Source organism: Triturus cristatus, chromosome 9 (assembly GCF_964204655.1).
Source record: "Triturus cristatus chromosome 9, aTriCri1.1, whole genome shotgun sequence".
Lineage (NCBI taxonomy): Eukaryota > Metazoa > Chordata > Amphibia > Caudata > Salamandridae > Triturus > Triturus cristatus.
Genome location: NC_140592.1, coordinates 145,661,035 through 145,677,763, shown reverse-complemented (window position 1 = coordinate 145,677,763; position 16,729 = coordinate 145,661,035). Strand labels below are relative to the sequence as shown.

Sequence of the window (16,729 nt, the reverse complement as noted above, 5' to 3'; positions counted from 1 at the left end):
AAGACGAAGCTCCTTCTCTTCAAACACTATAAGTCGTTTCGGTGTAAACTAACAATAGGAGGGGCCCCCCTGGAGAGGGTGAATACTTTTTACTACTTGGGAATTACCATCTCTGAAGATATGTCATGGAAACCCCACCTAGAAAAGCAGAAGCTCAAGCACAGACAAATCGTTGGGGCCTTGCTTAAGGAGCATAGTACCTCTTTTTCTAAACCAGTGGCAGCCCCAATTCAGATTTATGACGCTAAAGCTGTGGGTGTGGCGCTATATGAAGCAGAATTATGGGGATTTGAAAGGATGAATGGTCTACTGAACTCAGGGAACAAGTTTCTCAGGACTCTCGTTTCCCTACCACAGAGCACACCACTCCATCCATTAAGACTTGACTAGACCATCTATTGTGGAAAAGGCCAAGTTACGGCCCCTACTATTCTGGCTGCGTATTAGGACCACCCCGGAGCTGGCCTCATGTGCTGCTGCTCTTGATGAGGTGGTTGCTATCGACCTTTCCAGCAAGTTTGGCTGGATTCGCAATGTGAAAACCTCTCTAAGAGTGTTAGGTCTAGAGGCCCTCTGGGACAATAAGGACCATTTACCGCCCCTTAGCAAAAATACCCTTAAGAAGTACTATTGGGAATGGGTAGCCCAGGCCTCAGTCACCAACTCCTCATGGGGACGCCTAACCTTGGATTTTATGAATTTTTAAATCACTGGGTTTCATGAGCAATATTTTGAAATCATCACCATTCCCCTCAACAGGAAACTCTATATGCAATTCCGCTTTGGATCACTTCCTCTAAACTTATATACTAGCACCTGGAGGCAGACATCCACTTCCTCGCTGCATTGCCCCAAGTGCACATCTGCTATAGAGTCCATTGCCTACGTGTTTTTCGTTTGTCCCAGGTACTCTTGCCCAAGACGTAAATGGCTGACAACAATCTGTAAACAACTGGGTACACGCCATTAGTCCAGGCGCTGTGCATCTTAAGAGCAGATTCTAGCCGGACAATTGTTTGTGCCTTTGCCAAGTTCCTGGGCCACATGTGGACATTAAGAAGGCTTTTGTCGAAAGTGTGATACCTCTGCAGAGATTATTAACTTTTTCTCCACCGTTCCATAACATTTTAAACTATACTCGTGTTATTGGTTTGGGTCTACTGGGCAGCCTTTTATTGGCTCGGAGCATGTAAAAAGCATAGAAACCTGCCAGCATAGTGGTCCTTGTCTCCCGAGTGGTTTAGGCAAAGGCTTTTGTTGTCATGGTTCCTACTCCATACCTGTGTTCACCTAAACCAGAATGGACTATTAGTTTGTGTTCCTATAGATACTTTTAGTTCTGTTTTTAACCTACAGTGTTTTTTTTAACTTCCAATTAGTTACCAAAGTTTTAATGCTCATTGTACTCTACCTCATGTTGTGTACTACTCCATTTTTTCCCAATGTACAGGTCCGGTTTTAATATTCTCTGTATGCTGTATTTTGCACTTTTATGGTCTCCGTCCGAAATAAAATTGAATGATGGTTCTAATAGAGTGGACGGGTTTCAAATTGTGCATCTTTTAAGTGTAATATACTCTGCACCCAGAAATATCTGCTCATATTTAGCCACTTGACTATTGGTTAAATACTGTGTCCAAGTACGGGTCAACAGTATTTCAACTGAGTGAGGCATGAACACATTCTGTGGATGTCCCATGACTATGCTTTCACATTGTTCAAGACTCACTCATGCAAATGCAACCGCTTTCAAACATCCAGGCAATGCTGCAGCCACTGGGTCAAGAGTTGCAGAAAATAGGTCTGTGATTACTTCTGTGCATCTGTGTCAATACTAAAGAAGCACAGCCTTCTCTCTCACTACAAAATAACACAAAGCACTTGTTATCAGGCATTCCCAGAGGCGGTGTCCTGCAAAGGCATTCTCGCAGCTCAGTGAAGGCAGTCATACAACTGTCATCCCAGGGTACCAGAATAGACACGTCTTTGTGTGTCAATCTCTGGAGAGAATTTGCTTTCAATGAGAAATGTTGAATCCACTGTCGGCAGTAGCCCACCAATTCTAAGAACATGTAGATTGCTTTCTGGGTAGTTGGTAGGCTCAATGCTATTCTTTCCTGTGACACTTTCATTGCTCCTTTTTCAATGTGATGTCCTAAGTACAGGACTTCAGTGAGGCAAAACTGTATCTTAGTGAGGGATACTTTATGTCCATTTTCGACCAGATGATTTAGAAGAGCAATGGTATCAGCCTTGAAAGCTTCCTTTGTATTGACACCACCAGTAGGTCGTCAGTATACTGCACCAAAACTGAGTAATCTAGCATCTCAAGAGACTTGAGCTTTTTCTTGAGTATCTGATAAAAATTGAGGGTCTTTCCCTATACCCTTGTGGGACTCGGCACCATGCAAAGGCAGGATTGCCGAAACGGAAGCAAAATGATATTGACTATCCCCATTCAAGGGTATAGAAAAGAAAGCTTGGCATAAATCAATGACTGAAAACCCTTCAGCTTCACAAGGTATCACAGCTGGATTCGGTACCACAAGACAACAAGAATCAACAATGGAACTGATTTTCAGCAACTTCTGCACAATACAATACTTGCCATTTGGCTTCTGTAAGCTTATAATGAAAAAGTCGAACACAGGGGTAATTCCAGCAATAGTCTCTTGAGTCAAGTTCTATTGTAGGATTCTTTGATATTCTGCATTGGGTTTGACTGTGATTCAGACTGATTCAACACCTTTGATTAGTTCAAAATCTTTACGTAAAAAGTCCCAGACTTTAGGCAACACGGTGTCTCTCAGCTCAATGGGTAGATCCTCTTTGGTTAGAATTGGTCAGATTTCTGTTGTGAAAGTTTAAAAACAATACCTTCATCATTGGTATGAAACTCAATACCTTTTTTGGAGCACTAGATGGAACAATTTAACTTACATAACAAATCTCATCCAAGGGGATTTAATGAAATTACACACCACAAATCGATGTTCATCCTCAAAGGAACTAATTCTGAAATAGAGGTGGACAATTGTTTATATGGAACTCCTACAACTTGGATACTTTCTCTGGAGAGGGGTAGGTTAGGAACCTCTGCTATTCTCACTGTAGAGCGGGTAGCACCAGTGTCAACAAGGAATGAAACATGGTTTTCATTTACCACACCATCCACATATGGACCACTCTTGGCTACCTATAAGGCTACACCAAACACGCAGTCCTTGTCCCCTCTCAAGGACTGTCAGGCGGAAGGGTCCTGATCAATGTTGTCTGTCTGAATCAAATATTGCTGTGATGCATCTTGATTTTGCTATGAATTACTTACTATTCATCTGCTGATTCTAAACATTGTATCTTTGTACCTGACCATTCTGTTTAGGCATTGGATCTTGGAGTATCTGCATTGATTGGGATGTATTAGAATTTTCTGTTGCTAGATACCACTAACACCCTGCATCACAGGAACTCTGTTAAATTCTCCCTGTGTTGGAACTGTATTGTCAAAAGGATTCTGACCTTTTCATACAGCTCTCATTTGTTCTACCATTAATTATTACTTTAGCTTTTTATGTTTCAATTCAAATTAATTGCCACAATATTTGTCATAGTGTAAAATCTCATCAATCGGTTTGTTTTCGCCAACATAGCAAATACAGCTGAATCACAGACGTAAACTCGGGACTCAAAACATTCACACATTTATAAACAAAATGTCTCACATCTTTCTCTGCAAACACAAGGAGATGATGGACGGAGCACTGAAGCTTTCCAGACACTCACCCCCAGTCACAGATCTGGGTTGAATCCATCATCGTTCTTTAGTTCACTTCGCCATCTCAGTTCAGACCCAGCTATATGTAAATCAGTCTTGACCCCGTACCTTATGGGAACAGCCCAGCCTGAACTGCCAAGCCTGGTCTTCCCTGAACCAGACCCAAGCATCCTGGGACCGGTTTTGGGGTAACTCCCCTCATCAGCCAGGCTAGCTTGAATCCAGTTGCAAAGTGAGCAAGGGACCCATGTCTGTTCATACCCTGCCAAATTAGAGCGAACAAAGCAAACACAAGGAGATGATGGACAGAGCACTGAAAGTTTTCAGACACTCGCCCCCAGTCACAGATCTGGGTTGAATCCATCATTGTTCTTTAGCTCACTTCGCCACCTCAGTTCAAACCCAGCTATATGCAAATCAGTCTTGACCCTGTGTCTCATGGGAACAGTCCAGCCCGAACTGCCAAGCCAGGTCTTCCATGAACCGGAAACAATCATCCTGGGACCGGTTTCTGGGTAACACCCTTCATCAGCCAGGCTAGCTTGAATCCAGTGACAAATGAGCAAGGGACCCACGTCTGGGCATACCCTGCCAACTTAGGCCGAACAAAGCAAACACAAGGAGATGATGGACAGAGCGCTGAAACTTTTCAGACACTCACCCCCAGTCACAGATCTGGGTTGAATCCATCATCGTTCTTTAGTTTACTTCGCCATCTCAGTTCAGACCCAGCTATATGTAAATCAGTCTTGACCCCGTACCTTATGGTAACAGCCCAGCCTGAACTGCCAAGCCAGGTCTTCCCTGAACCAGACCCAAGCATCCTGGGACCGGTTTTGGGGTAACTCCCCTCATCAGCCAGGCTAGCTTGAATCCAGTGGCAAAGTGAGCAAGGGACCCATGTCTGTTCATACCCTGCCAAATTAGGGCGAACAAAGCAAACACAAGGAGATGATGGACAGAGCACTGAAAGTTTTCAGACACTCGCCCCCAGTCACAGATCTGGGTTGAATCCATCATTGTTCTTTAGCTCACTTTGCCACCTCAGTTCAAACCCAGCTATATGCAAATCAGTCTTGACCCTGTGTCTCATGGGAACAGTCCAGCCCAAACTGCCAAGCCAGGTCTTCTCTGAACCGGAAACAAGCATCCTGGGACTGGATTCTGGGTAACACCCTTCATCAGCCAGGCTAGCTTGAATCCAGTGACAAATGAGCAAGGGACCCAAGTCGGGCATACCCTGCCAACTTAGGGCAAACACAAGGAGATGGTGGACGGAGCGCTGAAACGTTTCAGACACTCAGCCCCAGTCACAGATCTGGGTTGAATCCATCATCGTTCTTTAGCTCACTTCGCCACCTCAGTTCAGACCCAGCTATATGCAAATCAGTCTTGACCCTGTGTCTCATGGGAACAGTCCAGCCCAAACTGCCAAGCCAGGTCTTCCATGAACCGGAAACAATCATCCTGGGACCGGTTTCTGGGTAACACCCTTCATCAGCCAGGCTAGCTTGAATCCAGTGACAAATGAGCAAGGGACCCACGTCTGGGCATACCCTGCCAACTTAGGCCGAACAAAGCAAACACAAGGAGATGATGGACTGAGCGCTGAAACTTTTCAGACACTCACCCCCAGTCACAGATCTGGGTTGAATCCATCATCGTTCTTTAGTTTACTTCGCCATCTCAGTTCAGACCCAGCTATATGTAAATCAGTCTTGACCCCGTACCTTATGGTAACAGCCCAGCCTGAACTGCCAAGCCAGGTCTTCCCTGAACCAGACCCAAGCATCCTGGGACCGGTTTTGGGGTAACTCCCCTCATCAGCCAGGCTAGCTTGAATCCAGTGGCAAAGTGAGCAAGGGACCCATGTCTGTTCATACCCTGCCAAATTAGGGCGAACAAAGCAAACACAAGGAGATGATGGACAGAGCACTGAAAGTTTTCAGACACTCGCCCCCAGTCACAGATCTGGGTTGAATCCATCATTGTTCTTTAGCTCACTTTGCCACCTCAGTTCAAACCCAGCTATATGCAAATCAGTCTTGACCCTGTGTCTCATGGGAACAGTCCAGCCCAAACTGCCAAGCCAGGTCTTCTCTGAACCGGAAACAAGCATCCTGGGACTGGATTCTGGGTAACACCCTTCATCAGCCAGGCTAGCTTGAATCCAGTGACAAATGAGCAAGGGACCCAAGTCGGGCATACCCTGCCAACTTAGGGCAAACACAAGGAGATGGTGGACGGAGCGCTGAAACGTTTCAGACACTCAGCCCCAGTCACAGATCTGGGTTGAATCCATCATCGTTCTTTAGCTCACTTCGCCACCTCAGTTCAGACCCAGCTATTTGCAAATCAGCCCTGACCCTGTGCCTTATGGGAACAGTCCAGTCCGAACAGCCAAGCCAGGTCTTCCCTGAACCGAAACATGCATCCTGAGACTGAATTCGGGGTAACACCCCTCATCAGCCAGGCTAGCTTAAATCCAGTGGCAAAGTGAGCAAGGGACCCACGTCTGGGCATACCCTGACAACTTAGGGTGAACAACCCAGATCTGTGACTGGGTGTGATCGTCTGAAAAGTTTCAGCGCTCAGTCCGTCATCTCCTTGTGTTTGCTTCATATTTTTCTCTGTCACATTTTTCATTTCACTATGCTGTCTGAAAACCTGAATTAATCTCTCATAATAAGAGTAAACTGACTCTTTAAGTTCTTCAGTAATTCTGTCAATCTTTTGCCAACCGATTTCTTTGGGAGAAATATTTGTTTTCAAGAAAGTAATTACCTGCTATTATTTCTTTAATACCCCTGGAGATGGGGAACCTGTTTTAGGATCCCTATCTGGTTCTCTTCAGGCCAATCAACAGAATGTATACACTCAGTCCACAAATCTCCAAGAACCACAATGTCAAACAGGGTATTCAAATCTATCCAGAGGACTTTTAAGATTTTCACAGACCTTTCAATCTGTCTATACCATTCTGTGGGATTGTCTCTCAATTTTAGGAAATCATTTGTAAATGACAAAATAGCAGCTTTAGTCCATGAAACATACCCTCCACCGGGTACCTCCGTCACAGGTAGCATCTGTACTTCACCTAAAGCTTCCTCAATCATGACAGGAAGATTCTGCATTCTGACTTTCTGTACTTCTTTCTTTTTTGCCCAACTACCTGTGGTGCTAGAGGCACTCTTGTGGTCTCACACCCTGTGATGACCTTTGACTACCATTATTTTAATTGACTTTGGTGTGTTATTTTATCCCAGCTTGAATGTACGGTGTCCTGCACATGCCTTGTTTCTCTTAAAGGTTTTACTCTTGCAGTCTTTGAGTGGGAGCTGTCACGGAGTAGAACAGCCTTGCCAAGAACAGAACGTGTGGGATGTGCATTTGAAAGCATGAGGGAGAGAGAAGTGTGGAATGTACCTTTTTGGTCTCGAAGTGAAGTGTTATGAGTAGTGGTGCACAAAAGTGCTCTGTGTTGTACATTGAGAGATGAAGTATGTGATGCTGTAAGTAGTGGTGCACAAATGTGCATTGTGTTGTACGTTGATAAGTATTATGAAGTTCTTACTATTGGCTTTGACATGGCCTCATGTCATCCTGAATTCTGAATCTGCCTGGCTTGAGCTTTATCGGTGCACACAACCATGCTTGCAAGTTGTAGAACATGGAGGAAAGCAGCTGGGTTATAGGTGACTGCACTGCCTAGACATGTCACACAGTAGTAGTAAGGGTATTGCCCACCTCAGATGGCCAGCTGCCACGAGACCATACATTAAACTCACATTCACAAGGGTATGAGAGGCAATACGTTATAGATTTCACAGTGTATATACAAAGTACAGTTAATTAGAGAGTCTACGCTGAAGCTTGTGTTCTTAGCTGATCTTTAATCTTGAGATGCTCAGAGTTCAGTGCAGCCAACGCGTTTCGCCCAAGCATGGGCTTCTTCAGGGCAAGTTATGGAAGCCAGTGAAGCGCTTTAGAGAATTTAAGGTGTAAGTGTAGAAACTCGAATAGTCAAGCAAACGGGGATCTTACAGAGAATTTACACTGATAATCCTGGGCAGTAGAGGACACCGGGAAATGTCTCTAGTGGAGTTAATCCCTGGTAGGATGATTTCTGATGCAAAGTTGCGGGTCCTGTAGTGGGGAGCCTTCAGTGCCGGTGTATCCATCGGAGTCTGACTGTAATTTCATGCCAATATTTAAGCCAAAGACATAGGTGTTATCCTTTATCCATTAATACAATGTTGCTGGTGTACCCTCAAGTGGTGTCTCTTCGCCTGTTCTCACAGGTATAGTCACATCTCCCTTTATCAATTTTCGTAAAGCTTTAAAAAACCTCATTTTATTCAATATCGTACTTCACAAATAACTTCTGCAAAATCAGGAAATTAAATTCTACCACAATTCTCTAGTTTGGCAATATCGACCAATCGCAGAGTTATTTTCTATGATGTTGTCAACCAATCCAAGTGTGCCTTTACTGTTTACACCAACTGACCAATCACACACAACACACTCTGACATCAGACTCGCTCCTTGCAGCAGTAAACCCTCCTTTGCAATTTTCTTTGGGGTGTTTACTAAGCAAGCAAACAAGACAATACACAAGCTCTTCAACATAAAACTGTCTGCTTCACTAAAGGAAGAATGGCTCTCATTCAAAAGGTAGTACAAAATAATCTTGTTTCTATAGCTATTTCTCAATCACTTAAAATGAAACCTAGACCAGTGGGAATTCACCCCTAAATTGATACAGTAATTTCCTATGCACCTGAGATAAACTATACCAATTGTTTACCACTAACACACAAAAGGAAGTGCCATTCTAGAAGATGTTGTTGACGACATCTCACGACAAACACCACAACACAGCAGACAACATACTTAGTTTCTTCTACACTAGGACCACCACATTGGTCTATATTATCCCAAGATCTTAGGCCACAAACGGAGTTGTTTACAACCTCAGCTTTTTTGCATGAAGTGCCACAATCGTACATGGACTCTAACCATTATATGGACTTTAACCACTTCATCACTTCGCGCAATCAACACATAGCCATTTTAAACACTGCAATTTTAAGCCAAAGCAATTCCAACGCACAAGCCTATTAATACTCACACTCCGTTTGCTGCTACAAGTAGTCGAAATTCGTCAGCGACTCCATCAATCCTTCTGACAAACCATGGGATTTTGGGGCTTTTGGACTGGACAGGAAAATCTATTTTGGACACCCTAAACCCCTATTGTCACTAAACAAAACCACTACTCTGCTACCAAGTTCTGAGAGTGCTGTAAGCTTTTTAACCTCATCCCTCCTACTGGGCCTAAGGAGTAGAATTTTTACTCAGACTCAGCATCTAACCTCAGAGACAATGGTCCTCCGATGGACCATTCTCTGGCCTAGTGAGGGGTGAGGACACAGGATGTCCAACTGTCAGCTACCCAATGAGGACCACTAATTGATAGCCAACTCACAAATTGGTAACCAGGTTCAGATAAATCACTCTCAAAACCATGCCATAGAAATAAAGTATAGCAATTGGTAGACTGAACCTTGTGAAGAAGTTTAGTCTAACAAGAACTATGTCAACTAAGAGCTCTGCATGGCTACACAGAACAAGACAAAAAGAAGCTGATGTTCTGAAAATAACCTATGACTATCACTGTTATGCATTTAAAGTTTAGCACAGTTTCTGTAAAATAACATTATGCACAATAAGACTCTATAAAGTATTTGGTTATTATATTAAAGATCCAAAGTCAATACATATAAGTAACATTTTAAGAAGCTCAGTCATATTATCTAAAAATTTAGAATACAAAGTCACACATTTAGTTAAGATAATCTAACCCTCACTAACAGAATCTATAAGAGGATGGTTTCTATACAATCATTCAATATGATCTCTACCACCAATAAAGCAAGAAGTTGGTTCTCAAAGATTCTCTAAGTATGGATAAAGGGGATCAAGCTAAAGTCCACATGGGGCAAAGTCCATAGATAAAGCAAAGGTATGGAGCATAAATCAGGAAAATACAAGTGTGGTGTCTCACCACACCGCTCCAAATTGTCCAGTAAGCCAGTTCATCAGCAAGAGAAAATAGCAAAAGGGCATAAAGGAAATGGCATGTAGGAGGCAAGGAGAAATGCCAAAGGGCAGCTTGAGCTTAGACGTAAGCTTTCCTCAAAGGACAAAAAGCGTTCTCCTCCTGTGCATTGTGGTAAAATAGTTTGAAGTTGTCATCAATGACATCAATGGTGGGTCCACCATGGTGTGATCATCACATGGTCGTCCCTTCCGTCTCTCCAAGTACAAATTGTTACTTCAACATAATTTCCCACATTCATCATGAGAAACAAATGTCCATGTATCCTCACGGGTTAGTTGTCCCATAGCTCATTGAATTTCAACTGTTTACAGATGTAGGGGAACGGTCTCTTTCCCACCATTCATACACAAGGAAAAAAGAAAACTGTCTTTGTATTAAGGGAAGATTTCATATGAAACTAGAACAAATAATGCAACATTTGTGAACATATCAAGTCCATTGCACAAGGCTGTCACAAATTGTAGCCTAAAGAGAAATACATCCTAGAGTGTTTATATTCAACATTTCATTCTTTAGTACTATAGAATATCGCAATCTAAGTTTGAATGTAATAAAATAAGTCATTATTTAAAAGCATTCTGAAATGTTTTTCAGTAAAACTTGAATGAAACGCTCATCTTTAATTATGGCCTACTTCTACAACCCTAAAAAGTAGCAACATGTAGATTAATTCTAAATATCATTAAATCAAATTTGTTTCTAGATGTAAACATTGTACACTATGTTAAGTACTTACAAACATCTCTTTCCAATTAAGATTTGCACCAAAAACGAGTTTGTTAGAGCACTCTTCAATGAAGTCAAATAGCAGTGCTAAGTTGTCATTATTTTCATAACATTTCTTATCAATGATAATATAAAGTATTTGGTTACTTAAACCTCCTATATCTGCTAATTGCTTAATCCAACAGTTTCAACCTACATCAAGCAAGCTTTTACAGTGCTGACATCACTTTTTGTAAGTTTCTGTGTCATCTTTCTAAACATGTAAAAGTGCACATTCATTCTCTTTCACTGTAATTGTATGTGTGTCGTATAAGTCAAGATCAGCTTTTACACTTCCTCACAGGTAACACTGGAAAGTATGTTTAAAATCTAAAGTGTTTGTAGGGAGGAACAGGAGCTCAGCAGCAACACACAGCATCCTAGCCACGCAGCATCCCATTAACAACGTGAGCTCCCAAGGAGTAAGAAGAATGGTGTAGCAAATAATAGCTCAACCCTTCTTCCAGGACATATGAAGCAAAGTCAGGAGGGCGTGTGTTAATATTGCTGAAGGTTTACTGTTGAAGGTATCTATTTCTCAGGTTCTGGCACATACTAATACTGTCTTGACTTTCAGTAGGGGGTCCTATTTCCTCAGCTGTGGAAAATTTGCGGCCAAATCATTGCTAGACTCCATCAGAGGAGAATCTGTCCCTCCATTTGGTATGTTTTTGTTTTCATTGGGAAGGTTTGAAATGGCCTCACCCACTGTCATTACCCTCATTGCAGGGCCTCATACTGTAATGTTGTATATTATTTACTTTGTCTTTCTGCAGGCTAAAGCATATCCCATGCCTGCGTCTGACAATTCATCAGAAATCTCATTTCTGGGCATCAGTTCAGGATCCCTGGCACCTACCAGTCCAGAGGACTGCTCGTCAATGTCTGCCCCCTGTATATTTTGTGCACTTTCTGAATTGTTGTCTACAGGCAAAGCTAGAGGTGAGATCTAAAAAAATATCAAGCCTATTCTCTCTTTTCCTCTCTGCCTTTCTTTTTTGGGGACACCTGGATTTACTGTAGGCCTAGTGATGAATGCTCTCAGCCTCTCCTAATTTCTAGCAGCCTCATGCTTCCATTCAAATAACTCTCTTCTGGAATGTACAACTGATACAGCCTGACTGATACTGTATAAGGTCACAACAGAAAAACTGTAAATTTATAGTACTATGGAGTGCAGTCAGTAAAACAAAAGTGGTACATTCTGAATGCTACCACTAGTATGTAAAATAAATGTCTTCGTTAGTTAAGTCTCCAGGTGCCTGCTGTTGACCGGTTCTAGACTTGCCAGAACCTGTCATTGTAGTACAGAGACCATGCTCATTTGTGATAACAGGCAGGCAAACGGATGTGCTTCGACACACTTCATGTGTTGATTCCTTTCGAAGCTGGAGAGTTCTGCAGAGCATGCAAATTGTGGGAGCCACTTAGCGTGAGGGTTTGCGTTTGTGAGGCATGGCCTAGGCAAAAAACAGAATAGACTACAACTTCCAAAAAGCTGCAGGACTCTCATTAGACTTGCAATGGTGGCTGCCATCTTGGATTCATGGAATATAAGGTCCTTGTGTATCAGAGTGCTCTTTGTTAAGCAACCAATATACTAGTTTCTACAGGCAGAATCTTGTCACAATTGGACTATTTTCATATTGAAAGTAGTGTTCTGGGATGACATTTAGACTTAGACTTTGTATTTCGAATATTATTCTTTGGGATGTATCCCACCCCCTACGATATGAACTCTAACCTGCAGTATTTTTGTCAACAAGAGGAGATCAAAGGATCCTCGTTTGCATCTACTTGCTTATGTTTTTATTCACAATTTGGCATTATGCTATAGAAATGGGTGAGGAAGTGATTGATTGTTGTTACAAGGGAAGGTTACATTTTAATGTATATACCTTATGTTACAGCTGAAGGTTTTATTATATTAAGAATCATTCAAAGCACTGATTTACCTAACAAATCACTAACTGTATTTATCAATGGAAAAACAGGTATTGTAGTTCTAGGGTTCTCCTGCATCTACAATGGAGGTACTTTTGACATCTCAGCTCTAGAAAGTCTCAGAGCTTCAAACTTCTAGAGTCAGGAATACAATCGTGTTCCACATTCCTTAATGACACAGAGAAAAGGCTATGCAAGAGTATAACACAATGTAAAGTTATCCAGTATTTGTTTCTCTCACTTGACCAATTGCCCTTTCCCAGGGTCTACTGCTGACCAGTTTGGAGCTCCTAATATGGTTAGCAGTTGGTTCGAGGAAGCGAGGAGATTGGCATCGCTTCTGTGGGATCTGGATTGCCAGGTTAGCACAAACCTGGCAGAAGCAGCATTTCAGTGTTCCGGTTTGCACTTGTGGGTCCCTTTATGGAATTACACGGTCATTTCTATCTGCTGTTGCCCAGTAAAATCTGTTCCGAAGATCCGCTCTTTCTAGTTGCAGCAACTAGCCTCCTGATTATGTAGTCTATTACCCCTCTACTTCCTCCTTTGTGTCTCCCTTGGTGGTCTCCTGCAGTTACCTATAGTGCCCAATAGGCTCAGATGCTGCTGATGGCATAGCAGCAATCTAGCCAGCAGTCTTCCTTCCCTGACTGCATGAAGGCATGCCTGATGCGGGGAGCCAAAGAGGAGATCTAGACAGTGAAGTCAAGCATATAGATAGATACAACTTGTTGTGCGCTCATTTCTAGTTTCTCATGGTGCCTTCAAGCCTGGTCATCCACCCTCAGTGAACCAGGCAACCACTGTGGCAAGCTATCAAACCAGGGAAACACACCCATGCACCATCAATGGCCATACTTCCGGCCATTCATTTACAGTGAGTCTTGAACACATGGACCTCTGGTGGGATCACAAAGCTTGGAGACAAGCTTCTGGCCTACATTCTGACATCACAGGCACAGAAATTGAAGTCACAGCCAATGGGAATCAGGAATTAGGTGAGTGGTAAGGAGAGGGGCAGAGGGAGAAGGGGTAACGTCATCCCTGGTGACAGCAAAAGGAGCGCAGGCCATTGAAAAGCCATGCAGAATGCGGCATCCCAGTTAGACTCTCGGTAGCCATCTTCCGTAAAATGGATCCAGCGTCAGCGCCGAGGCTTATCAAATGACATAACACGTCGGGCCAGCATGGATCTCATTTAGGGATCGCCAGTGGTCGCATCTGTGACCCTTTGCTTGCCCCTTGCTACCCCTGGCCCTCCCTTTGCGACCCCTGGTCTCAGAAGTGGCAGAATCAGTGTCTGGAACACAGGAACAGCTCACCCTAATGGACGTCGTCCGGAGCTCAATTTTCATGGTTTTCTGTCAAACTTTTATTACACAAATAGTGAATAATATTATTCACTAATTATTTACTATTAATGTAATAACAATGGAGTTTAATTAGCTGGAATATGAACCCATCTGACAACGAAGATAAGTAAAAAAAGGTTTTAAATGTATATTGAATGCATGCTTGTAGGTGAGTGTGTTTATCTTAGTGTGTAAATGGGTGTGTATGTTTAAGCATGTGTGTGTGTGTGACTCAAAGTAAAGATAAATGGTGTGTGATGTCACTCATCTATCCCTGGCATTCTGATGAACTGACGCCCATGCGGGGCAGTATTTTAAATTAATTCATAAAGCTACAAAAAGTTCAGAAAATACAGCAGAAAAAAACGAGTTAGACCAAAAGGTGGCAGAGAAGTAATCTCAGGAGACACGTGAGATGGGGAAGCCACAGGAATATTGATCAGGATATGCAACAAGACAAGTAAAGAGTGAAATAGGGAGTTGAAGGACGAGATAACCGAAATACAACAGCAAGTTCATTAATTTATCTATTCATGTTATACATTTATTTTGAGATTGATTCATTGGAATTGGGGCTTTTCTTTTGCCAAAATTAAATTTTCGATTATTTGGAAATTGATGCTTTCTATTTTGTTAGAAAAATGAAAGTGATAAAGGTTCACTGATTTGCACATAAGAAAAATCCACAGCAAATCAAGTACAGAGAGGAAAGGACTAGACATAAACTACATATCAGTGATGTAGAAAGATTGTTAGCAGCAAAGACTAGCAGACAGAAATCGTGGGAGACAGCAGATTATTTGGAATGGGAAATGATACAGATGCTGTCAATATGTTGAATGATATGTATATACAGACTAACATGAGTAGTACTTGTGGTTTTAAATCTAGATCTAAAATAATGCAACTATTACTGTATTTAATGTGTTCCTTGATAATATGGTGGATGCAACTCAAAACAAATCAAGGAGTTATATGAAAAAAAAATTGAATCTTTCTTTGGCGAACAGAAAAGCTTTAAAATCATTAACATACCACTACATAATAAAGCCCTCTGGTAAGGGTGGCAATGTGTTGGTTTTGTGTATGGGAGAGTATGTGGGTGAGGAACATAGAAAACTGGGTGAAACTAAACGTCATCACAAAGTTGTTAAGGTATACTGCCGAGATCTTATTGATTGATAACATGATTTACTTCTAGGCTGAAAAAAACAGGACCTCAAAAACTTTTTTGAATTTCAGAGTTTGAACTAGGATAATTCTCACATTCCTAAATTGTATGTTTTACCAAATTTACTTATGGATCCAGCGGATCCATTAGCGAGACCTGTTTATTATTAATATTAATAACATTATAATTATTATTATTTTGATTCTGATATAGCGCTAGCTAGACCCGAACTAATTAATTGAAATGTAATCGAAAACATCTGGGTAGACTGGACAATTTTCTTTATCCATTTTTGCAGACTCTAAAGTAAGGAATTTATATCCAAAACACAATATAGCAAGTAAGAACTCTTATTTGTGATGATAACACCTGAGGTTAGTTCATTAGCGACCAGAATCCAACAACAGGATTTGATCCTAGTAACTATAATTAACTATAACTTGCGACCCCCACCATGCACAATATTGTTATCAATGATGTAATTTCAGATGTTGCAGTGATGTTCTAAATTATGTCATAGAACATGTCAAGAGTGATGCAATATGGGGGATATTAAGCAGTGCATGGCGAAGGCGTGACTTATGTTTATTTAGAGCACTAGCTATAGTGAGATAACTATAACGGGTGAATTTTAGTGGTGTTGTTCGTTTAAAAATGTATATTCTAATTAACATTTTCACCTAACTTTAACGTTCCTTTAAACTTTGTTTATTTCAGTAAATTTCTAAGGTTTAAAAAAAATGTTAAATAACATATTATTACAATTCCTATAATGTCACTTTACCTTTGTTTTTTTGCAGTGATTTTCTATGTTTTTAAAAAAAATAAAGAAAGATATCAACTGTAGAGGCTGGTGTGGGGTTGGACGCAGGGCCTACACCCAAACCCCTCTTGGTGCACGGTCTTTAGCCACGCACGGCGTGGGATGGAGCTGGCACCAACCCCCCATGCACACGGCCTTTGACCCAACTCCAGCAGGCTGGCTCTGTGATGCTGCAATATGAAGGGTGTTATTTTAAGTAAGGAAGAATTACTGACTTTGCTAAAGGGCCAGAAAACCAACATAAAAAGTAGGCCTATTGGCTTTATCAAGGGGTCAGCATATCATCATATATAAAGCACGTATTATCTTTGTCAAAAAAACTCCAATAACTATAGTCATATGTATATTTCATTAATTCACACAGTGCAATGTTTAATAAAAATGATTGTCATGAACATTTTAATAAAGTTTTATTTAAAAAAATATTAACATGTCTTTGAACCTTTCTATTAAAATTTTTGAGTCCACAAAAATGCTACCATAAAACTAACCACAAGAGGGCTTTGCACTCCAGCTGAAGAACATAGAGCTCCAGCCTGGATGCTTTAAAAAATATGGTAACCTTCCTGCGGTCATGGATTTAATGACCCAGGAGACTTACTATTTTTTTTTTATGTTGCTGGGGGCTGCTATACTTCCTATAATCCACCACAACATTAAAAACAAATGCTTTGTGTACTCCCTGACTTTGCTAAGGGCACAACAGGCTAAAGAACATCAGTAAAATGCCTTTGCAGTGCATTATGAGGGCATTCCTTTCTTTGAGTAGTGA

At 41.6% G+C, this 16,729-nt stretch overlaps 1 protein-coding gene across 4 annotated transcripts in view; it reads left to right on the top strand.

The window, feature by feature from the left end:
* Positions 1–16,372, top strand: part of LOC146797537 (uncharacterized) — a 117,743-nt gene extending 101,371 nt beyond the window's left edge. For 2 of the 4 annotated variants that reach the window (XM_085627567.1, XM_085627566.1), the window contains 2 exons: positions 11,444–11,609; positions 15,935–16,372. In XM_085627567.1, coding sequence (XP_085483693.1) covers positions 11,444–11,609; positions 15,935–15,937 — 169 coding nt within the window. In that variant the 3' untranslated portion in view covers positions 15,938–16,372. The remainder of the gene's footprint in view (positions 1–11,443; positions 11,610–15,934) is intronic. The other 2 variants (XR_014969004.1, XR_014969001.1) reach the window with 1 other exon arrangement.
* Positions 16,373–16,729: the final 357 nt, after the last annotated feature.